At 34.9% G+C, this 25,354-nt stretch overlaps 1 protein-coding gene across 1 annotated transcript in view; it reads left to right on the top strand.

Annotated features, from left to right (window-relative positions):
* Window positions 1-24,816, top strand: part of LOC143227012 (EH domain-binding protein 1-like) — a 127,211-nt gene extending 102,395 nt beyond the window's left edge. Inside the window, exon 13 of the mRNA XM_076458561.1 lies at window positions 16,287-24,816. Within this exon, the coding sequence (XP_076314676.1) occupies window positions 16,287-16,365 (79 nt within the window). The 3' untranslated portion in view covers window positions 16,366-24,816. The remainder of the gene's footprint in view (window positions 1-16,286) is intronic.
* The last annotated feature ends 538 nt before the right edge of the window (window positions 24,817-25,354 follow it).

Raw genomic sequence — 25,354 nt, forward strand, 5'->3', positions numbered from 1 at the left:
TATAAAAGTGTATTGGAGTGTGGGTTGGCCCTGTGGCGGAGTTCTGGACTTCGGAATTGGTTTCTCAGTCTAGAATCCGTGCAATACCACTAAATATTCTCTGCACTTTAAACTATGGATGCGTTATAAAAGTCCACCACTGGGACAGCAGTAAGTCTTCGGATTTACAACGCTAAAATCAGGGATTCGATTCCCCTCGGTAGACTCAGCAGATAATCTGATGTGGCTTCGCTATAAGAAAACACACTCGCGTCATCCTGTTTGTGTGTGTGTGATTGTATTCTGCAACCAATAGAACCGTATCATTGAAGGCCAGTGCATCTGTGCTTAAGAATATACCGATTCATTAATGTATATATACCGAAATGCCGTGCACAATGCTTATATAATATATTTGTAGCAACATTGTTATATCCTATTTACAGAATACTGCTGTTGCCCCTTGTCGATCTGTGTCTTTTATTGTTTACCTGTAACAAAACAGAATGATTTAACTTGTTAATTAATTTTATTCTATTACTTTATTATGTTAAATAATAAGTGTGCTTAGATCACATATTATCGTGCAGAATATCTCGGGTAATGTATTCATATTGATAAAAGGAGAAACTGACTCCATAAAATAAAGATGGGTTTCTAGAAGAGTTCATAAGTTAATAAGTAAAACAACGTGTTGAGTACGTGAAAACAAACCGTTAATTTGTGCGTAGGCGTTCTTGTCATCAGCCCCCGGGGTGGACACCCAACTGTGTAGTTTATATGAGGTGTGTCAAAACCTGCTGTTGTCCACGGTCTCCTGCTCTGTGCATAAACACTCCTTGTTGAACGGTATAGCCACTCCCATACTGTTGATGAACCGCTTGACAACTTATAATTAGCATGTCATTCTCTCACTCTGACTGTTAACCCCAGTTCTTAACTCTTAATTACTTGGTCTCCTGCAGATGGCTCTACAGTAGCTCATGATCCTTGCAGGTGTTTGTCTCTTGGAACCAGAGTGACAGTCTCGAAACAAAATGAAATATTGTAGATTCCCACCCCCTTTCCTGATGTTCAGACAGAAAAATTGTCATCTTGAATTTCAGGATAAACAAATTAGAATCATAAGGCAGGAGCACAGGAGGAGCCCCCGCGGGAAAATGTGTAGTCGAGGAAATATCCTGCTGACAATCCGTAGCGCCCCCATTGGGATAAACCAGGAAACCGTACACGATTCGTTGTCACGGAAAGTGTTGGAAAAATATTTTGAGATGTGTGTGTGTGAAACACTAAGTAGTTTTGCTTGTACAGTTCAGGTAGGCGCACCTGTTTGGTTTTTGTTTGTTTGTTTGTTTGTTTTTTGAATTTCGCGTAAAGCTACACGAGAGCTATCTGTGCTAGTCGCCCCTAATTTAGCAGCATAAGACTAGAGGGAAAGCAGCAGCTAGTCATCATCACTCATCGCCAACTCATGGGCTACTCTTTTGCCAACGAATAGTGGGATTGACCTTCACATTATAACGCACTCACGGCTGAAAGTGCGAGCAAGTTTGGTGTGACAGGGATTCGAACCCACGACCGTCAGATTACGAGTCGTGTGCCTTAACCACTTGGTCATGCCGAACCACACACATGTTTGGGTGTGAAGGTATGTTCATTTTGTTTTACTGTACGAAGTGGTTAAAACTGCTGTACGTCACCATAATTTGACATACAGTTGGACAACACAGTGAAAAGCAACTCAGATATTTTACAGTTTATTGGTATTATCGCAAGTTATATTTCGATACTAAACATGTGAAAGAAACAAAACGTTGAGAAGTCCTAGTGTGTTGAAAGACAAACTGTGGTGGCCCCAGTGTACGAGATACCATTTCAAAGACGAATCATCTGACTCAGAGGTAAGTTTGGGTACTTATGACGCTTAAATTCTGGGTTAAATTCCGTTGTATAGCTTCGTTCTTAAACACATTGGTAACCACTTTTCTTCTCTGTTGATGTAAAACGTAGTGTGAAGGCGATTCAGTGTTTCTCAATTTTGTTTATTATAATGTTGAGTTTTTCCATTACACATTGCTCTCACATCAATATAAGAAAATGAATAAAACTATGCATTAAAGTTCAGAGTGTGTAGGACAGTAACAAAGTAAAACACGTAAGGACCTTCTGTAAAAATACACATTCAAAATGTTTACCCGATAAGTCTAATCAACCTGAGGACTTTTAAAGACTTCTTTAACTAATAGGTTGCGTCGGTATGCTCCTGGTGGTCAGCTCAAAACGTTGTTTGATTCTTACTTGTAACAAATAGGAATTCAGTATTAAAGTAGGAGAGATTACCCGGTTTACTGATGTTTATGATGTTGCGTTTGCTCCTGGTGGTCAGCTCAAAACGTTGTTTGATTCTTACTTGTAACAAATAGGAATTCAGTATTAAAGTAGGAGAGATTACCCGGTTTACTGATGTTTATGATGTTGCGTCGGTATGCTCCTGGTGGTCAGCTCAAAACGTTGTTTGATTCTTACTTGTAACAAATAGGAATTCAGTATTAAAGTAGGAGAGATTACCCGGTTTACTGATGTTTATGACTAGTAGTAACATTAGAACACTGAATAGTTTAGAACGTTGTTGTTAGTGGTATTTCTCGTTTCGTTGTTAATGAATGTTGAATGACATGACTTTGAATTTCTTAGTAAACAAAATAAGAGAAAAAAAAAAGTCTTCTTCTTAGAGCATGTTTTATGAAGCATTAGCTGACATATGCTTGTTTATATGTATCTATATAGAGAACAGTGGACGGGTATTTAAAAAAAAAGTGTTTAATAAACGAGGTTTAAATGGTTTCTGGGTAAGAAATCTTTTATACGGTTTTGTGTATTTTAAAATGCTTTCAGACAGTTAAGTAGAGAATAACTTAACCCTAGTCTTAAGTTTTGGATTCCCTTGTCCATTATAAAGGACCTCTTTCTGAGTGACTCATCAGTATTCTAGTCCTGTAAGTTCTTTCCTACCCATAGACCAATTCTGACCCCTACCAAGGAGATAATTTTATAAAAGTTTGTCTAGACCTTGGACTAGCATTATAGTTAGGAAGCATAGTTGTGTGTCGGTGTCATTTAAGAGCAACTAAAGTTTTTATTATTATTATTTGGTGGAAAGTCCATTCTGTGATGAGATTCCAATATGCAGTGCCTGTAGCTATCACTGCCTAAGAAAAAAACGTTTCTTAAGAGAAGTCGGTTAGGACTATTGTTACATGGCTTCGTAGCTATAAAGCAGAAGCCAGTCGTAACTTCACCCCTGACCTGGGGACAATTTGTTACATCATCTGATAGCTGTGACAACAGTTAACAGACCTGCTGGAAGTTCTTGTCCCAGCCTGATCTCGACAGGAACACGTCTCATCGGACGTCGTAATTTATAGCTTTTCAATGTTTACAGTGAATTAAGCTTGTAGGGAAGGAAACATGTTAGACCTGTTATAAAATAGTTTTATGAGGTAACATTTGCATTTCATTATTAGATGTAAGCCTTTCTTATGAAAGTTCAATCGGGTTTTATAAACGATCCACACGTTTATAGAAAATGAGTGGATTTTTATTACCAAATCAGTAAATATTAAGCGAGATACTCTCCAACCTCTGTTGTTCTGTCCAATGAAAAGCAACAAAATGTGTTATGAACTAGATTGCAGCACTAAAAATATTTTTAAAAATTATGTTTTCAAATTATTTAATTTAGATAAAAAAATGGGATATTTTTTTTACTATTTAAGCCAGATGTTTGGATAAATTGCCATCTTCAGGTAAGCGTTGAGTTTACAAACTTACAACTCTAAAAATCTATAAATCCAATTTTCGATTTCCTCTGCAGCGCAGTACTGTTTACGAAAGAATTATTATTATATGTTTATTCGTAAAAAGCGTAATTAAATCACATTTATTCAGGTAATTATATTTCTTTTTTCACTTTTCGTATTCGAATCTAAATATAGCATTACCTGGTTTTGTTGTTAATTTTGATTAAAACAAATTGGGAATTCGGAGATAAAAATATCAGTGTTATAAACTCGTTTGGATTGGTTTGTTTTGAATTTCGCGCAAAGTTACACGAGGTCTATCTGCGCTAGCTGTCCCTAATTGAGTAGTGTAAGACTAGAGGGAAAGTATCTAGTCATCACCACCCACCGCCAACTCTTGAGCTACTCTTTTACCAATGAATAGTGGGATTGACCGTCACATTATGATACCCCCACAATATATTATATTTAGTATGTAAACTTCATTGTAATTGTATATTTAGAACTATGCAAGGGATGGTAATGCAAAAGACGCACCATCTTTTTGATATTAAAGTCTCACCTTTATTATGAATCTGAGAGCTGACTATCTGGGTTCGAATGGATTGGATAACACAGAATATTCCCTCCACTTTAAGGTGTGGGTGGGTTATAACAGTGGGTACTGCGGTCCAGCAGTCTTACCTGTGGTCAATAGTTCCATAATATGGACGGCTACAGATAGCTCTAGTGGCTTTGCAAATTGATATAAATGTTAAGAATTGTTCAATTCACGTCCACGGCCTCCTAACTCATTAGGACATGCATCCTTGTGCACTATGTTTCAGTCGACTGTGGCCATGTGTATACACGGACTCCTAACTCATTAGGACATGCATCCTTGTGCACTATGTTTCAGGACATGCATCCTTGTGCACTATGTTTCAGTCGACTGTGGCCATGTGTATACACGGACTCCTAACTCATTAGGACATGCATCCTTGTGCACTATGTTTCAGTCGACTGTGGCCATGTGTATACACGGACTCCTAACTTATTAGGACATGCATCCTTGTGCACTATGTTTCAGTCGACTGTGGCCATGTGTATACAAGTTTCACCGTCTTTGTTTCGTTTGAAATAATAATTAATTGGGATGTTCTTGGCCTTATAATAATGTATGCAAGTGAGCTACAATCAGAATAAACGAGCAACACCCTGTGAAGGCGGCGGGGGTTAATATTTCAAAACAACTGTTTAAATAGATGACTTTGAAAATCATGGTGTACGACATCTGCACCACTTTGATTGGTAAAATTTATCATCATCATGTGTTGGGTGGTGATCCAGTCCAACAAGCGACCTTGCTTAACAATAAATGTGTTTATATGTCGTCTTGCACGACGTAAATACTTCTTAGACATAGTAGTCATAGTAATTAACCCATCTGCATGTTTCAGGTATATTGCATGAACAAATTCAAAGATATTTGTAATGTGAAAGCTATGCCATAGTAAAACTGGTAATATGTAATAACTCCAATGACTCCTTTCCCTTCATTTCACTTTTAATACAAACCTGGCACATGATGACAAGTCACATGATCCGAAATGTAAATAACTGGTCATTCAACACGCAATATATGTATTATACGACTTCACATAGTTTCAACTGTTCCAGATTATCCATGACTAGATTTCAGTGAAGACATCTAGATGTTTTACGTATCTTCGGAATCATTGGAAGAATGGGAGTCGAGAAAACTGGATTGCAGGAATAGTAGGATACCTCTTCCGAGGATTAGACAAATGCTAGCAGCCGTAACTTAACGCTGTGTCAATGTATTGACTGTTGGAAATAGACTTTACAAAGACTGTGGTTATGTTAAACAGCGACTGAGGTGCATTATTCAGAATAAGACATGAAACATTTCGGTTGCAGTGGTGCCAAGAATACGTTCGATGAATCACGATATACGGAGCATTTTTTTTAACAGATGAATGACGCTTCACCCAGCAATTAGATAACAACAAGAATAAACGAGTAACCAAATTCATCTCTATTTTCATACAGAAACGAAGTACGCTGTAATCAGGAAGAAACACTAGTAGACACACAAATCTCTTCCTTCAATGGAATGTTACCATTATTACCGTGGTAGCGAGCACATCCTGCGACCCCTTTCGGCTCCCTTATGTGGTGCAATATGACCTAATTTTAATATTTGATTTGTATAAAGATTAATTATAGGAATAATTAACACTGTATCGTAACAGTGATTTTATTGTTATTATTATTAAAGTTCAAGAGCTGTAAGTTCAGTTTCCTTTAATTGCTTTGCGCAGTGGCTGTAGTATGTTCTTAACCATACACACTAAAGCGTTATAACAAAAATTCGTTATTGATTTCTTGTTGTTGTTGTTAAACAGTATATTTCAAAACTTCCAGTGTACTTGTGGACTTTGTGTGTATAGATTTCTTCTTGTGGTACGAAAGTCATGGACTCTTTATGTCTTGTTCTGGTGAGACCATTGTTGTTAAAGTTCGTTACAGTCGTTAAAACGTTTTTATGATAGAAAGAAACGTATATTTGTATCTACCGTTGCAAGCTGGCACAGAATCCAAGGTTTTTGTAGCCAACAACAACAACAACGAAGACATGAATATCATCTGGACAGGGGCGATTTATGACAGAAGGGCGTTGTCATGTAGAGGAGTGTAAATCAGGTGCTTCTTTAGATTGTCTTCATTAAATCATCTCTTTTTAGCCTCCATATCACGACTCTCAGCATAATCAGGTTTTGCTTATCACAATCCTATCTGGAATAGCTTATCTGTAGCTGGTTGAAAAGAGCGACTGCAGTTTGTAAAGCTAGGACTATAGCGGTGTCTTAAAGTGGACCTCCTGCCAAGTTACTATGTCATTTCTACAGACTGTGTAGTGATTCTGGGGGCAAAGCTTGAGGCAAAACTTGTTAAGAACCGTAAAGGCTGTCGCATTTGTCCGTCTGTGCATAATAAAAATCAGGTTTTATGTCATAGCTACATGCCACAGATTTAGAAGTTTAATGTAATATCTTTTATCAGTTTCTTTAAATGGGCCAAGTAAAGTGCCTTGTAACTGTTGCAGACTGACATGAAGTAATATTACTGTTATTACTAACCACCAAATTTGGTGCATTCTCTGCATAAAACGCTTATAACAATACTCATTTGAGGTGTATAGATGTCCGTATCGATAAAGGATGCCTTTGTCCTAGAGCCATAAAATAATTGTTAAAATATATGCCAGTTTCTTGTATATAGCCAGTAAAAAGACAACATAGATTTGCTGATTTGACATGGTTATGCTAGTAATCCTATATCTGTTTTGTTTAATATATGATAGCTCTCGCATATCTTTTTATATAATTTACGAGGGCTAAGATATTGCGTAACTAACGTTGTAAAGCGCTGTTGTTGTTTTTTTAATCTCTCAACATTTTAGGTGGCTCGCGTTTTGATACATTCATCTCTATATAACATTTTTATTATTCCTTTTGTGTCTGAAGTTTCGTTTTTATGAATTCAAGTTCTGTATCTTACTGCACGAATCTACCAGACCTACGGGCTAGGATCACTCAATTAAAGACTAACTTGTAAACAAAATCGTTTCGAGTGCCGTTTGCTGTAGAAAAGTAGTAACACGTGATACACCATACTCAGAAGATGAGCTGACGTCAGTGTGACTCTGCTTATATATATGTATGTATATATATGTGTGTGTGTGTGTGTGTGTATGTATATTAATATTAAAATTATCTGCTCTCAGTCGCAAGCTACGAATCCCATTAAACAACTCTGCGGGTTCTTACAGAGCATAGCTAACTTCATTCAGTATTGAGGTAGTTGTATTATGGACGCTATTCTTCTGTCCGATCTGTCCTTGTGTACTTAGTCGAAAGGCCTCGTCAGCAATGAATACATGAAGATCTGTTTCTTTGTTTGTAGCTAAGCATAAAGCCGCATAATGGACTATCTGTGCTGTATCCACCTTGGATGTCGAAAGACGGTTTTTAACGTTCAGCCACTGAGGGGTAGGGGATTGGGTATCGGATATGGTGTACATAGTGTGTCTGAGATATTCACTCTTAAGTTCTTTACATTACTAATATAATTTTCTCCTGTTGACGCTGGGGTTGTTTGACTCGCCAGTTTTTCTGAAGATTAGTAAAGTTAATTCGAGTAAAAAAATATAATAATAGCTGACTGGCTTTAAAAATAAAATTAATATCTGATTTGTAAGTGACGTATGTGACATTGTTAGTAATTACAACTCACTTACTTAATCCAATTTCCACCATAACAGGTGTTGCTCATGCGCTTGATGACGTAAATTGGACATGAGCTATTATGGTATTCGTATCTCAGCCGATCTTACGAGTTCTGGTATTGGACGAAAAACTTTTTTGGTGTTAAAAATTGAAACTACTTTAGTTATAGCAGTGCTGATTGAACAGCTAAATATTTTGTACAGTGTCATTGTCCTTTCCTGACAATTCTAGGTTTCTTTGTGTGCCCAGTTGTAACATTTACATCTAGCCTTACTGTACTTCAGAAGTGTCGAGGTTTACTGTGATGTACCGTGATCTTGTGTATAGCTAAGTGTCACAATAATAGAGCACGGTTAAGTAGTCTAACAGCTGGTTCCCCCCATTGGCACAGCAATATGTCTGTGGACTTGTACTAATAGAAACCAGGTTTCGATACTCGTGGTGGGCAGAGCACAGCTAGCCCTTTGTGATTAATAACAACAACAACAACCAACGGTTAGCTTCTCCAACAAACGCGCCACCAACACAACTTCTTTACCTCATTGTTTATTTCCTTTAAAACTAACTTGCCATCTGTTACACTGATTTTCCGAATAATTTAAGTTTGCTGAAAACAGATGCATGCACTTGTATAAGATCAACGAATATATGATTCACTAAAATGTACCGACTTTACCAATTTAGTAACCATATAGTGCCTTGTACTCTTCCTTTTATCGCAATACAAATTGCTTTTGGGAATAAACCCAATCAGCTGAAATCCATGAAGAATAAATTATCGGAAAAAGGGATTTATCCTGTCTATTTGAGCGGGCACGTGATCACGTTTAATATACCGAGCGTTTCAACACAGCCAGACCAACATTTCTGTTACAGGATTATCCCTCTTGCGTGATCTACTACTAAATCGTGTCATTTGAAAACGATCGTACACAAGGCGTGGTAACACAACCGTGTAACATCGCAACAAGCTTTGTCCTGTGTTCAATTGTCGAGTATTTGGAAGAAATCTAAGTCTTGTCGTCATCAGAAAAACGCTAGGAGCTAAAGAGAACAAATAACTTACTTAGCGAAATAAGAAGATATCTGCTGACAGCCGATAAGAACGAGTTGGTTAACATAAATTAGGTAAATATCTGATCTTACTTGTGAACGGATTTCGTTATAGATCTAAAGATATTACGTGACAGTGAGAACATGCCGAAATCCGGTCCGTATTTTGAAAGCAACAACTTCGAAAATCGAAAAGTAATCGCGTCCTCCTTTGGAAGTAAACTGAGAATAAAACGAAACGTCGAAGTGTTATTGATATATTTTTGTAACAGTATTGTGTGAAATACGAAATGAAATTGATACTAATAACACTGACGTCACAATATTAATTAAGTTAAAACCAAGGGTATGCTCCATTTAAATCTATCGGTATTATACTGCAGTGCTTCCTTGCAAAATTCTAGCAATACAATAAATACTTAACGTCTTAAAGTGTTAGCTTACCATAGCTTACGTAAAACTCTTAGTTTAATGGTCTAAACATAAATGTACAAAATATCGGTTTAATAGTTGTAACATCAAAACTAAAGTTCAATTTACAACACGCACATAAAAAGGCAACATTTTCTAGATTTAACACCCGTAATAAAACTGTTGCATTACAGATACAAACCTTTGACTAAAGCGTGAGATTACTAGGCTTGACATGTATACTGATTCTTTAACTTGGTAACACTTGTATCAACAACGTTTAATGTAATAGGCGTAATACTAATGCCTTATGACAAGTATAATTGTAACTAAGGTTAAATAGAGTTTAATACAATTAGAGCTTTATTGTAAGGAAGTTTCTCTAAAGCAGTTATCGGACCAGATTTAGATATTCAAAGAAAGTGAATTACAACTTTATTTGTGAATAAACAAAATACACACCGACTTTCTCTCAGACCAAGGAGGGATATAAAGCTTCGGATGGAACTGGTGAAAGCTCAAAATTCTTCTAAACTTAGAAGGGATATAAAACTCTGTTTAATATATTTTCAATCAATAATCTAGTGGAACTGGTGAAAACTCGAACTTCTCAAAACAGTAGCTGATTATTCAATGTGAACAAACAGTACTTGCTTCGTGTTAGTCGTGTATTACAAACCACTTTGTTAGATCAACCTCCATTGTTTATTACTTACAATACTTTACCGAGTATATTCAGAATATGTGATCATTGAGATTATCATTCCTTCATTCGTTATGAAACCCAAATCTACATAATGGATTGATTATCATTCCTTCATTCGTTATGAAACCCAAATCTACATAATGGATTATTTGTGCTATACCTACCATGAATATTGGAACTGGGTTTGTAACGTTATAAATCCCTGACTGAAGTGCTGAAATATTTTGTACACTGTCATTTTCCTTTCCGGTGAGGGGCTATCAGGATAATTACTAGACCAGTTGTTTGTGTTTATTAAGTAATAAAGCTTTTCCTGGTTTCGTTTGTTTGGAATTTCGCATAACGATACACAAGAGCTGTAAACACTAGTCGTCCATAATTTGGCAGTGATAGACTATAGAAAAGGCAACTGGTCAACACCACCCACCGCCAACACTTGGGCTATTCTTTTAGCAATGAATAGTAGGATTGATCATCACATTATAATAACTTCCGCGGCTGAAAATGCAAGCATGTTCGATAACAGGGGTTCGAACTCGCGACCATCAGATTCCTAATTGAGCACCTTAACCGCCAGTTTTCTCCTGGGTATCCATTACCTCATTATTTTTTCCAAGATATTCAATAAATAGATCAGTTTTCTCGTTGGTGTCCAGTTGATCACTATCTTATTTATGTCACCCGCTAGTACTGTGGTAAGTCTACGGATTTACAACGCTAAAATCATAGGTTCGATTTCCCTCTGTGGACTTAGCAGATAGCCCGATGTGGCTTTCCTATAAGAAAACACCCACACCCACTCTTATACATATTAGTACGTCTAATTTTTTTGTGGATTTACAATACATCATCCTTCTAGTATCACATCATGTGTGTATGGGATTATTTCACTTAACCATTTTTTCCAAAGTAATCCTTATATTATTTCTTTTTATCTTGAATACTTAAGGAACCAAATATCAGATTTATAAAAAAAAAAATAACTTGACTTGAGAGGAACGTTACTTCTAGAAAATTGAACATTGTCGTGCTTAACTATCTAGATGCATTTGGGTGTTCACTACAAAACCTTTTGTTCAAGTGTCCTGTTCTTACTTCCCGTCGTACAGACCATTGGAAAAGTAACAACTCCATTAACACCTGTCGTTTCTACATGAAGAATCTAGCCTTCTAACCAATTCACTAGCACCGAGCCTGTTTCCTAGTGTCAGTCGTCATGATGAATTGCTTGTTGCGCCACCTTATGACTGTCCAATAATTAAACCCTTAACGGAAAAATCAGCTCCCTACAGAGCCATCTACACCCCATTGAGAAGAAAACAGCATAAAATAAGAAAGTGGATAAATTTTTCTGAACTGTTCCTGTTTCAGAACCGTTACTATGAATTGTTTTATTTCATATGTTTCTGTTCAGTTACACACTAATGGAGTAATTAGCACATACACACGCAATAGATCGTTTGTTGTTTGTTTTCTTTTTTTTAAAAGAGGTTCAGCATTACATCTTAATAAAAACTGAAAAAAAAATTCTGTTCGGTACACGAGTCTTTAAGCCTAAACATGTTAGTTTTACAGGGTGGTAAGAATTGCACGTACGGGCTGGAGAAACATGGTATTTCATGGACGCATTTCAGGTTGAATTATGGAGTTCATGTGTGTGAATCGACCTAAACATGTTTTATCGGCCCATAAATAAAGATGCCATCTATATAACAAAATGATTTATGGGCAGCTTTTGGAAGAAGAGGAGCTGCTTTGACTGTGTACATTAAAGATAGTAACATTGCTGCTCATGTTTAAAGCTGCTAAATCTAACGCATCAATCAACTTGTGTACGGTATTCAACGAACCAGGTTTTCTTTGTATGGTATCTGAACCTAGCGAACAGTACGAAGTGTATAGAATTCTTGAAACTTAGCGGAATAACTTATAGAGAACGTGTAAAAAAACCTAACAAAACTGTAGTGAACATTTCTCACAAGTTTTTATCTAGTGGATGTAGATTTGTTTATTTCATTCACAAACTTTCGTAAAAGTTTGCTGCAATCTTTAAAACATAGTTCTTGTTAATACTCAAATCATACAGTGAATAGTGTGTTTAAACCTAGCAAAACAACTTATAGAGAACAATATTTGAATCTAACAAAACAGTTTGTCTAACATTTAGTGGAACATCATGTAATTAACTATGTTGACAACTTAGTGAGCAGCTGTTGATGGGCTATGTTTAGTCCTAAAGGAACAGCATATAGTGGACAATATTTACAATCTAGCGGAATATCTTTTATTGAGTAATGTTTACAACCTAGCGGAACCGTTTGTAGTGGAAAATGTATAAAACCTAACAGAACAGCTTGTAGTGGACCATGTATTGGAACATTTTAAAAGCCTAACAAAACAGCATGTAGTGGACAATGTTGAAAAATCTAGCGAAATATTATGTAATTGACAGTGTTTAAAAACATAGCAGAATATCATTTAGTGGACAATTTTTAAACTTAGCGGTTCTCTGGTGAAACAGCGGTAAGTCTACGGAATTACTTCGCTAAAATTAGGGCTTGCTTTCTCTTTGGTGGCGCAGCACAGAGCTAGATGTAGTTTGTTATACAAATAAACACACAAATAAAAACGTAGTGTGATATAGTGGATTCAAGTCTAATAGAAGTGAAGAAATCTTAAAACTAGCAGAACATCTCGTACAGTATCTGAACCTAGTAGAACATTCATAGTACGTAGTGTTTTTATTTCTATACCACAGTTTTCAGTCAAGAGTATTTCGATATAAGTGCTTGTAAACTTAATTTAAAAACTAGAATTCTCTCAATCGTATGGATTGACTGTAGATAGTTTTCACTGCAACATTTAGCTCACCAGCACGAGCTTTTATAAAAATATTATATTTAGACGACCTTCGCTTCATGGCTCTCGACACGTGCGAACTTCCCATGTACAGTTTATTACTTTCTTGATCCACCTTTCTCTTGTTGTTGATAAATGACTAAACCTGCGACCTAGCAACCTTCCTGCCCCTAATTGCCACTTAACAAACTGTCTTGATGAGGGTTTTGCCAGTGGCGCCCCCATCAGTCACGCCTGTCCGTTATTGTTCTGACAAGTTAAATGAAGATAGGGTTTTCCCAGTCCTCGCGGTCTTCAATCTTGTTCACGTGGTATGAGCGAAGTCATGACGTGTGTCTTGGAAGTTTTTTTTTAAATATTGAAAGTTTTTCTTCCTTTAGTTTAACAAAGTCAGATGCAAAGGGAAGATTTTTTTAGCGGTATATTTATGTAGGTGGCATTTTTGACAAGTGAAAAGAATGAGTTACATATAATTGAAAAGCTTGATTTGACAGTACTGTCACGTGGCACACATAGAAGCGAACCAATCAGTGTACATGTTGACTTTCTACTTATGTGACGGACAGGCCGTTTACATGCTCTTTTATGTTTTAATAAATATTATTGTTGTCTTAGTTCAAAACTACACCTAGTCATTCTGTCCACCGCGGGAATCGAACTCCGTATTTTAGCGTTGTAAGTTCATAGACCATTGTGGAGGTGTCACCTTGCAGCTTCTTGTGCCACCCTCATTTTTTTAATTATTTTTTAGAAAAACTGTTTTATAAATTTGCTTATCTAATACTGTTAAAAGTTACGCTGGGATTTTACTGAAAGTAAATAAGCCATCTGAACCTAGACAGCCATACAACTGGGTTCTACACATAGTAACACTTAAATATCTTGTGGCAGAATAGAAAGTATGATATATTTGTTGCTACAAGTGATTCATAATATTTGTTTGACTTTCTCGCTGAGTTGGCTGTCCTCTAGTGGCACGACGGTTTGTCTGCGGGCTTACATCACTAGAATCCGAGTTTCAGTACAGTAGGTAATCAAAATTATAACATATATTAAGTGAAGAACTAACAAACAAAATTATTGTACATATTAAGTGAAGAACTAGCAAACAGAAATATTGTACATATTAAGTGAAGAACTAACAAACAAAAATATTGTACATATTAAGTGAAGAACTATCAAACATAAACATTGTACATATAAATTAAGAACTATCAAACAGAAATATTGTATATATTAAGTGAAGAACTATCAAACACAAACATTGTACATATTAAGTGAAGAACTATCAAACACAAACATTGTACATATTAAGTGAAGAACTATCAAACAAAAATATTGTACATATTAAGTGAAGAACTATCAAACAAAAATATTGTACATATTAAGTGAAGAACTATCAAACAAAAATATTGCACATATTAAGTGAAGAACTAACAAACAAAAGTATTGTACTTATTAAGTGAAGAACTATCAAACAAAAATATTGTACATATTAAGTGAAGAACTAACAAACAAAAGTATTGTACATATTAAGTGAAGAACTATCAAACAAAAATATTGTACATATTAAGTGAAGAACTAACAATTAAAACATTGTACATTTTAAATGAAGAACTAACAAACAAAATTATTGTACATATTAAGTGAAGAACTAACAAACAAAAGTATTGTACATATTAAGTGAAGAATTAACAAACAAAACCATTGTACTTGATATGTACAATATTTAAGTAATGAACTATGAAACAAAAACATTGTACATATTAAGTGAAGAACTATCAAACAAAAATATTGTACATATTAAGTGAAGAACTATCAAACAAAAACATTGTACATATTAAGTGAACAATTATCAAACAAAAACATTGTACATATTAAGTGAAGAACTATCAAACAAAAATATTGTACATATTAAGTGAAGAACTATCAAACAAAAATATTGCACATAATAAGTGAAGAACTAACAAACAAAAGTATTGTACTTATTAAGTGAAGAACTATCAAACAAAAATATTGTACATATTAAGTGAAGAACTAACAAACAAAAGTATTGTACATATTAAGTGAAGAACTATCAAACAAAAATATTGTACATATTAAGTGAAGAACTAACAATTAAAACATTGTACATTTTAAATGAAGAACTAACAAACAAAATTATTGTACATATTAAGTGAAGAACTAACAAACAAAAGTATTGTACATATTAAGTGAAGAATTAACAAACAAAACCATTGTACTTGATATGTACAATATTTAAGTAAAGAACTATGAAACAAAAACATTGTACTTTTTAAGTAAAGAATTATCAAACAAAAATATTGTAAATATTTAAAAGTGTACAATTTTAAAGACGTATGTTTGTTATTTAATGTTGGCGAAAAATTTTGTGGAATTCCGAAACGTTTATCTATGTCTCTTTCTACCATAAATATAAATGTTATATATACCTTGAGTATTGCTATGCTTTTTTTTTTTTTTTTGAACATTTGTTTTGCTCTGAATTCATCGATTGCTTTAGTTCTGTTCTAGAATACTGACACTGGCCAATTACTAGCGCTTTCTAACAATGACACGCAATACTTTGCTTTGATAATCGAATACTTAGACGCAATACTTTGGCTCTAGAAAAGAGGCACGCGTTACATTACTTGGGCACCCCGGTAGTACAACGGTAAGTCTACGGATTTACAACGCTAAAATCAGGGGATCGATTCCACTCGATGGGTTCGGCATATAGCCCGATGTGGCTTTGCTGTAAGAAAACACACACGCACAATACATTACTTGGGTTCTAGAATACCGACATACACTGCTTCTCTATGGCGATAGGATACTGGCATACAAAAGTGTGTCATAAATTACCCGTACAAGTGAAATATTATAACATACGCTACTTTATTGGTAGAATTGTGAATATGTGGTACCATAATGAAATCTTCCAGTTTTGTTAATTAAAACTGGTAAACGTTAATTCACTTTTTATATATATAAACGTTCCAATTTTGATAAGCATAATTTCGCGGTTAAAATTATAACTAGCACAATTTTATGGTTGAATAATAACATGTATTGTTATGTCGGTGGATGAACGACTTGAACTGCTGTGGTATCCATATGCTTTTCTGATATACGTTAGTTTTATAGCTTAAAAGTTGTACGTTTTATCTTTTGCTCTTGCAGGATTGAAGACGATGAGATAGTTGAAAACGCCACCAGAAGTCCCATTCTTCAACGGGAAAGGAATTGCTCCATACAGTGATTATCACGATTCTAAGCCTAACGTTAGTTGGACACAATCCGGAACAGTGGCGTTGATTAAAGCGGTTTTGTTCTTGTAGAGGAGGAATTATCTACGTATTGGCCTGAATCTTGAAGTTGTTCTAAGTTAACAAAACACACCCTTAAACACTTGAACAAAATTCAACTGTACAGTTATGTTGAAAATTCAGAAGAATGAAGAACAGTTTTACCGTAACTTTTCATCTCTAAAGCCCATTGACTGATGAAGTATGCTTTGTATAGGACGTGCGTTAAAAGATGAAAAAAAAAAAGACACAAGTAACCTGTACATAGCTATTGTTAAAATAATTACAACATTAATAGTTAAGTGTCGCATGCACTTAGTGTAGAAGCAGTAGAATATCCTAGGACTTAATGCAATTACATTGCTATTAGTTTTTCTTGCGTCCTTACATATTTTGCCACCAGTTGTTCCTTACAACTGTCCACGGGTCACATTGGTTTTGTAAAGCCGGCCAGGACTATTAATTACTAACCTTTTCAGTGGTTGACGTTAGTAATATATTTACGTGTCAGTCTGTTCGTAACCTTTCTTATGTTAATATGTTATTCGAATAATATTATTACAATCTTTATGCACTGTACACATGGGGACGCCACTGTTTAACGGTAGACCTGCTTTTCTAATACATCTGTCAGGATATCTGTCAAGACCTGGCGTTGTCACGGTTACAGCATATAGTAGTAGTAATGCATATACTGTATATAGATACGCTCATAGATACTTAATATTCGAACAACCTTTGATAAAATACTTTTAAATAATATTTTAAAATCTCTCTCTATGTACTTAGAATATTTAAAAAATGTGATTTCGATGTCAATATATATATATATAGTGCTTGCAGTGCGTAAGTTCATTTTAAAGGATTTAGAGCCAGCGTTTTCATTTCAAGAACGAAGATACTTTAGCATTATGGGATGCTTAGTTTTTGGATTTCACACGATAAAGTCGCCAGAGAAATCAAAAACAAACAAACTATATTGTACAATATGATTCAAACCCCAGCAGTTGTTCTTGTAAGTTTGTTGAAAGTCGTCGTCGGAAAATATAATGAGGTTGACATGTTATAACGTATTTTCCTTTACTTTCACTCGTGGGAATAACAGTTACTGATTGTGTAGGAAAATATGTTCGCACTTTTGGCTAGTTTTTGACCTATACTGGTGGAGTAAGAATGTTGTGAGAGTTTTAGTGCAGTTATTGGAGTTGAAAGACAATACAATTACAACAAATCTTTCTGTAGAAACCGTAAGCTTAGCTCCAAGAACTCTTCCCTGTCTAAATCAACTGTTTAACCTAAATCAAATGATGTACAATGCTTAAGAAAATAATACCCGGCTGTCCAGTATTAGTGAATTTAATAAAATATAATCCAGTAGGTAACTCTAGTACCATCTGGTACAACTATCTTACAACTATGTGTAACTGTAAAACAACGTGATATGTATGATAAATATTATGGTTTAGAACCTCAAATGTTATCAAATAAACGAAATTGACCTTCTATCAAAACGACCAATGGCCATTGTTCCTTTATTATTGGTCATGTACTTTAGTTATAGAAGATTAATATGTGGGGTGTGAAGACAGATTCAACCTTTCCCGTATCTAACAACCAGTGGCCATTGTCCCTTTATTATGGATCATGTACTTTTGTTATAGAAGATTAATATGTGGCGTGTGAAGACAGATTCAACCTTTCCCGTATCTAACAACCAGTGGCCATTGTCCCTTTATTATGGATCATGTATTTTGGTTAAATAAGATTATAATGTGGAGTATGAAGAAAGATACCATCTTAACTATTTATGACAACCAATGTTTCTTGTTGTTCTAGCGTAGATCGAAAAACAAGTATTGACAAGTCAAAGGTGATAAAAGACTTGATTTTCTAATATTGCCAAACTAAAGATGACAAAATCTTGAATTTCTCTTATATATGAATCATATTCAGGGTAAAGACGTCATTAACTTGTGAAATGTTCGATTGTTCTTTTTCCAAAAACATAAATGAGGGAAAACAAAAGTTTAGTTAGGTTTTACTTCTATGTATAGACAATTTGAATCTAGCATCATTTTATTGCTACCTTATATACTGGTTAACACAACCGTCAGAATACTCCTACATAAACATATCTTACAAGTTACAATCTTTTCCTGTTTAAATACTTTACTAAATATTATTGAGCGTGCATACTGTGAATGCTGTTTATTTCTAAAAGGGTGATTATTGTACCTCTATTTATTGGTACTAACATACAAAAACGTGTATACTGGCGTAAAACGTAACTGCTTTATTTTATTGGAATGGGGAGGGACAAAAGAGGGCTAAGCTAATCTAACGTAATTGTCAATAACAGTGTATGTACACTAACCGGAAAAAAGTGAGTTAACGTGTCTTCCTTTTGCGCTATGTTTTAGGCTTTTATGGTGTAAACATGGTAGAAATATTGGTCTCTCTGTAACGATTGTGAATGGGTAAAGAATGAATAGTGGTATTTTGTTTTCATCAGGTTATTGTAAAAGGTTGGTTGTGAAACACATTGGTAAACGTTGAGAGCATTTTGAGCCAGTGTTGCCATATACTGATTTGATTTTTATATATATTTATTTAAGTTATATACTTGCATATTCTATGAACTAGTCCTAAACCTATTTTATTTTTATTCTTTAGTATTTTAGTCCAACTGTTAATATAATTATTATATGCTGCTAAAGTACTGCTTTACACAGATTTTCGTAATAATGAGAAATAACATTTCCAATTAAAGGAATTTTATGTTTTCAACTTTTCAGTATGAAAGAATATTATCAATACATACATCATGTTAGTTTTGGGAACTCTGAAACGCGTAGTTCTCTTATTGTTGTAAGTTGTTCTTTGTTTTTCTCTTGTCGCTTCGCGCTTATTAAAATAATGCATAAAAACAAATACTATCTTAAAAAGTGACAAGTTTTAGTCCACCCAGGGGCTCAGCGGTATGTCTGCGGACTTACAATGCTAAAAACCAGGTTTCAATACCCGTGGTGGGCAGAGCTTAGATAGCCCGTTGTGTAGCTTTGTGCTTAATACAAAACAACGAGAAGGTTTAGGAATTGCCCTAAAAATTTTGCTTGTTTTTAATTACCAACTGAACAGGAAGAAAACAGTTGGTGTATTTTTATAAAGTGCGTTTGTTTCGAAGCACAACCACAGTATTCTGCTTATTCCACGGGGGACTCGAACCCCGAATTTTAGCCTTTTAAGGCTGTAATATTACCGCAGTCCCACCAGGGAACTTTTATTTAGTTACTTCATCACTCTTTGTGTCCTCGCGTTTAACTTTGTTTTTCGAGCTATCTTTATCTAATTTGAAACAGTCATCACAAACAAATTAGTGACCTTATAGAAACTCATATTTTGAAAATGTTCCTATTTTTTTGTGAAAGTGACCTAGACAAACATTTAAAAACTGACATTTTATCATCCAGTCCGAATCACATGTGTATATATTTTTAGGTTTTAATGAGAATATGTTAAAACAGGACTTTGTACAAAAGGATGAAAATCGACAAAAGCCTGAAAAAGTGGTAAATGTTCCTGGAAAAAACAAGAAGTATATTTGGTCCCAGTAATGTTGTAACAAGAAGTATATTTGGTCCCAGTAATGTTGTAACAAGAAGTATATTTGGTCCCAGTAATGTTGTAACAAGAAGTATATTTGGTCCCAGTAATGTTGTAACAAGAAGTATATTTGGTCCCAGTAATGTTGTAACAAGAAGTATATTTGGTCCCAGTAATGTTGTAACAAGAAGTATATTTGGTCCCAGTAATGTTGTAACAAGAAGTATATTTGGTCCCAGTAATGTTGTATTTCTATCAGCGGTTCAGGTTTGGAAATAGATTGTTTGCCAGGGAAGTACCGCAGAAATTTCATTCAAAAAGGCCTAGCGTGGCCAGGTGGTTAAGGTACTCGACTCGTAATCCGAGGGTCGCGAGTTCGAATCCCTGTCGCATCAAACATGCTTGCTCTTTCAGCCGTGGAGCCGTTATAATGTGACGGTCAATACCACTATTCGTTGGTAAAAGAGTAGTCCAAGAGTTGGCCGTAGATGGTAATGACTAACTGCCTACCCTCTAGTCTTACACTGCTAAATTAGGGATGGCTAGCGCAGATAGCCCTCCTGTAGCTTTGCGCGAAATTCAAAACAAACCAAACAACCAATTTTTTTAAAAAACTATATTTTCACATCAACAGTTCGTTTTATTCTTGGAAATGGACTGGGAGCTTAGTATATATTTGGGGAAAAAGTGAAAGGGTATGGTTTAGCAATAATAATAAATCTATTATAACTGTCTTAAGACACTAAACTGTTAGGTTGGTTGAGTGATATTAAAATCAATAGACACTGTAAACGTCCGTAATTATAATTGTGATATTTTCAGTTGGTTACGTGGATGGGCCGTGGAGTTTTGCGAATGAAAATAACTGTAATGATTGGTAATCCATCCTAACATGCTCATCCTTTCAGCCGTGAGAGCATTATAATGTACTGTCGATCCAACTGTTCGTTGGTAAAAAGAGTAGCCCAAGACTTGGCGGTTGGTGATGATGGCTAGCTGCTTTCACTCTACTTTTGTACTGCTAAATTAGGGACCGCTAGCGCAGATAGCCCGAGTATAGCTTTGCGCGAAATTCAAAAACCAAACAACTCTAACTAGCAGACAGGTGAAGAGAAGTACTTATGTTTAAAAATAGCTACACAAACGTTTTAACGTTTGTTCTAGTGAATCATTTTCAGATAACCTGTTAACTTTTCTTTAGGTTGCCGAAATATTAAGTGAAATAAATACAACCAATTATTTATAGTAGAGCAACGTTTAACACACTGCCATAGCGAGACAACTGTTTGCCACTGGAGTGAATGTACAAAATACTACGAGTTCGAAATTGTAAATTATTTGACATTGTTAAGCCTAATTTCTTGTTTACTCTAATTATGTTTTACGAACATACCGACCCATAATTCTTATAGAAATGTAATTAAATTTAACCTAGTTTTAAAACTACGTTTATTAGAGCCGATCGATAAACCTAACGACAATATGCGTATACGTTGCTATTGAATAGCCTCGTCCGACCCAACTGCAGATACAGCTAATGTTTTAGTGTACTTTTAAATAGGCCTAAAATGCACACCGATATTTAAGTATTAGTTAACATATTTTTGCACAATTCTGCCTAACTTATCAGTCTTATAATTTTCAACTAGACGCTACCATGTTTAACAGACAACAACAACAACTGCACTTTGGAGACTTCTAAGGTAAACCTTAGAAAGTCCAAAGAAAGGGAATATTCAAAATACTCCAATCAAATAGGCTTAACTATTCACATAATCTTAAAAACAACTTAGTCAGAATTTTAACATTCAGTTAAATTTAACCAGTTTTTTAACGCCCAAACGTACCAGCATTATAACTTTCTGCTTTGTAACGTCATGTTGGTCGTATTTTACTGGCCTCAACCAGTACTGTAACATTCTACTGACTTTAACCTGTTTTGTAAATTTTTACTGATTTTGATTAGTCATGTAAACTTTATTTGAGTTTAACCAGCATTCTAACAGTTTGTTAAATTTGGTGTATTTTTTGACTTACAGTTATGCCAAACTTGTTCTTTCAGAAGAAAATCTAGATTTTAAATTTGATTTTTATATAAAAATATACTTGGAGATACCGTATCATGACATGGAGAAATAGTGAAGTGTATTATTAAGATGAGTGTATATATATGTTTGTACTGATCACTGGGTTAGAATGTGTATATTCTTTAAATTATCAATATAGTAATGTTGAAAATAATACTACCTTGTAAAATAATGTGTAAATTATCTTATAGGCATGCGTCTTATGAACTTCATGTTAATAAAGTAATATGACATGAACATTTGATTGTACTATATTGAATGTGTGTTCAAGGGTGAAGTTGAATAGTTCAAGAAAATGAAACTACATCAAGGTGGTCTCGAAATGCTTTCACGGAAAGTGTTCAAATGTCTTCTAAATTATCTATGTCCGTAACGGATTTCGAGGCGTGAGTTAATTAATAATGTATAGCATAGAATAAGAGTTTGTTTGTTCAGAGTTTAGGCGTATTGTTTTGATGTGTCAAGTTCTCTTGATGTTTAGGGACAATCTTTTCGAGGTTTTCCTATAACATATATTCCATAAAGAAATTGAAATAATCTTGTTTCATGTGTATTCCAAAAGGAAATTCAAATAACGTTATTTCAATGTGCATTTTGAAAAGATGTTGAGATAGTTATTTCACGTATATTCCCAATGGGGCATAATAGGATGATCTTTTATGCGTGTTCCTAAAGGAAACAGAGATAATGTTGTTGTTCGTGTTAACCAAATGTAAACAGATAATATTATTTCATGCGTATTCCAGTTGGGAGCTGAGACGCGTTAGGAGGTTGAATAAAAACCGAAACATTTATATTCGTTTAAATAAATGACTTAATATTATGAAAAGGTTTCTTCAGAATTTAAGGCTTCCGCACGCGTCGGGTTAATTTTAGCCGCCGAATATTTTCTCTGTATGTTAAGATTGAATCATAATTTTCATTTGTAGTTATATTGATCTGGTCGTTCCAACCATCAATAAGTTAATGTTGCTTTCGTGACTAATGTTAGCTTCAACAAATCACATGACTATTTTCTGTTAGTTTCATTTGGATAAACACGTACAAGTTGGAAAATAACTATATAACCATTTTAATTAATGTTGTTAACCATAAAAATTAATACATGGAAGAAGACAAGCAACACACTAGCTAAGCAGACTATCAGTATTTAGTAATGGTTATTGTACACTGGTTTCTTATATTTGCATGAAGGGAAACATCACAGTCAGTAGTAGTCACTAATCACAAGTGAACAAACTAATAAAAATAAATTATAACTTAATAACGCTTTCAAGTAACGAATGACTCACATATTAACAAAACAAAATGCTAACAGTTTACCACAACAGGTTTAGAATCAATGGCCAACATGTTAAAAAGCGAGTGACCCGCATGTTAAAAATGGATTAATGCTGTGGAATAGCGATAAGTGAGACATCTGGCTTAGGCCTACCACGTGCCCCTCAAAACTGGAACTTGAAGTTTGGAATATAGGAGGAAAACACGGAAAAGGTTTGGGTAGGGGATATAACAGAAATGTTTGCTTTAAGGCCCTTTCAGCCCTAGTTACTCCACTGGTTTAGTGGTAGCTTAGTAATCCATATTTTGGATCAATAATCCATAAGTTCAAAAGACGTCTATTGCCACACTTTTAAACTTTTGTGGACGATACAACTATTTTAAAACCGAACTTTAAAATACCGCAGTGATGTTAACTACAAGCTCTATTAACTATAACAAACAAATGGTATCACGTGTAACAGCAAACTTTGAGACGATAAGTCTGTAAGTGAAACATTAAAATAAATTATTTGTGGCTGTGAGGTTTGGTAAAGTACGTATAAATGTAATTACTGTAATTCAGCATGATATTTTTGTGTATTTTGTTGTTGTTCGTAAGGAGTTAGTCTAATAACATCCGCGGTAACATATAACGTGAGAAATTCTGCTGCATGTATGTTTTCAAAGGTGTCGTGGTTTTATTGCTGCAGAACTGTGTATAGTAAGCTGTATTTCTTTCCTTTCAGCTCGTAAATATACACTCAACAACTTATTAGTGTTAGCTGTGTTTTTTTTTTTAATTGTATGACTATACGTATACCAGGAGTTTCAAAAAGCCCATTGTACAAATTACTCGGTGAATTCTTTAAAACTGCTTGACTATGATGTTGCACGGTGGATTTTATAACCGTAGATACCAAGCAGTGTGACCATATGATTATAAAACCACACGACTGTATACGTTGTCTTCCGGATGATCGAATTGGTCTATATACAGTTTAACAGCCTTGTGTCCATCAGTTTACTAAACAATTTCACCTGAATTTTAGAAACACCTGGTATACACACACACACACACACACACACACACACACACAAACCGTAAACAAATAGTTGTGGGGGCTAGTATTTGAAGAGTTCAGAGCTTACCAAAGTTGGACCTAATAGTTACCTTATGAGTAAGATGAACTGTACAGTGGGACAAATTCGTCCTGTATTATATATATAAAGATATGTATGATAAATAATGATTTTATGAAGAGACGTAGATGGTTGTGATTTCACAGATATTTATAGTACGTTTGTCCACTAGCTTCAGAAACTTTACAGAACTGTTTATTATCATAGAATGAAAGTGTTGAAGTTTTATTGGAGTTCTTTTTGTCGTTCAGTGTTCACTGGGTATGTATTCATAAAATAAGAGGAATAACACTTTGTATATCTATGTTTGAATGAACTTTGCCACTGTCTTTTATTCCTTCCTTACACAATCTGGTGTATATTACATCTATAGAAGTCGCTCAACAACGTTAAGGGAAATTCATAATTGCATAAAGCACCACCAGCACTTTCATATCGCGACCAGGTCACTTTCAACATAATTATAGTCACACATTAGCACTAGTAACAAACGAACCTTTCAAATCGCGGCCAGGTCACTTTCAACATAATTATAGTCACACATTAGCACTAGTAACAAACGAACCTTTCAAATCGCGGCCAGGTCACTTTCAACATAATTATAGTCACACATTAGCACTAGTAACAAATGAACCTTTCAAATCGCGGCCAGGTCACTTTCAACATAATTATAGTCACACATTAGCGCTAGTAACAAACGAACCTTTCAAATCGCGGCCAGGTCACTTTCAACATAATTATAGTCACACATTAGCACTAGTAACAAACGAACCTTTCAAATTGCGGCCAGGTCACTTTCAACATAATTATAGTCACACATTAGCGCTAGTAACAAACGAACCTTTCAAAT

The sequence above is a fragment of the Tachypleus tridentatus genome, chromosome 1 (assembly GCF_004210375.1).
Source record: "Tachypleus tridentatus isolate NWPU-2018 chromosome 1, ASM421037v1, whole genome shotgun sequence".
Taxonomy (NCBI): Eukaryota; Metazoa; Arthropoda; class Merostomata; order Xiphosura; family Limulidae; genus Tachypleus; species Tachypleus tridentatus.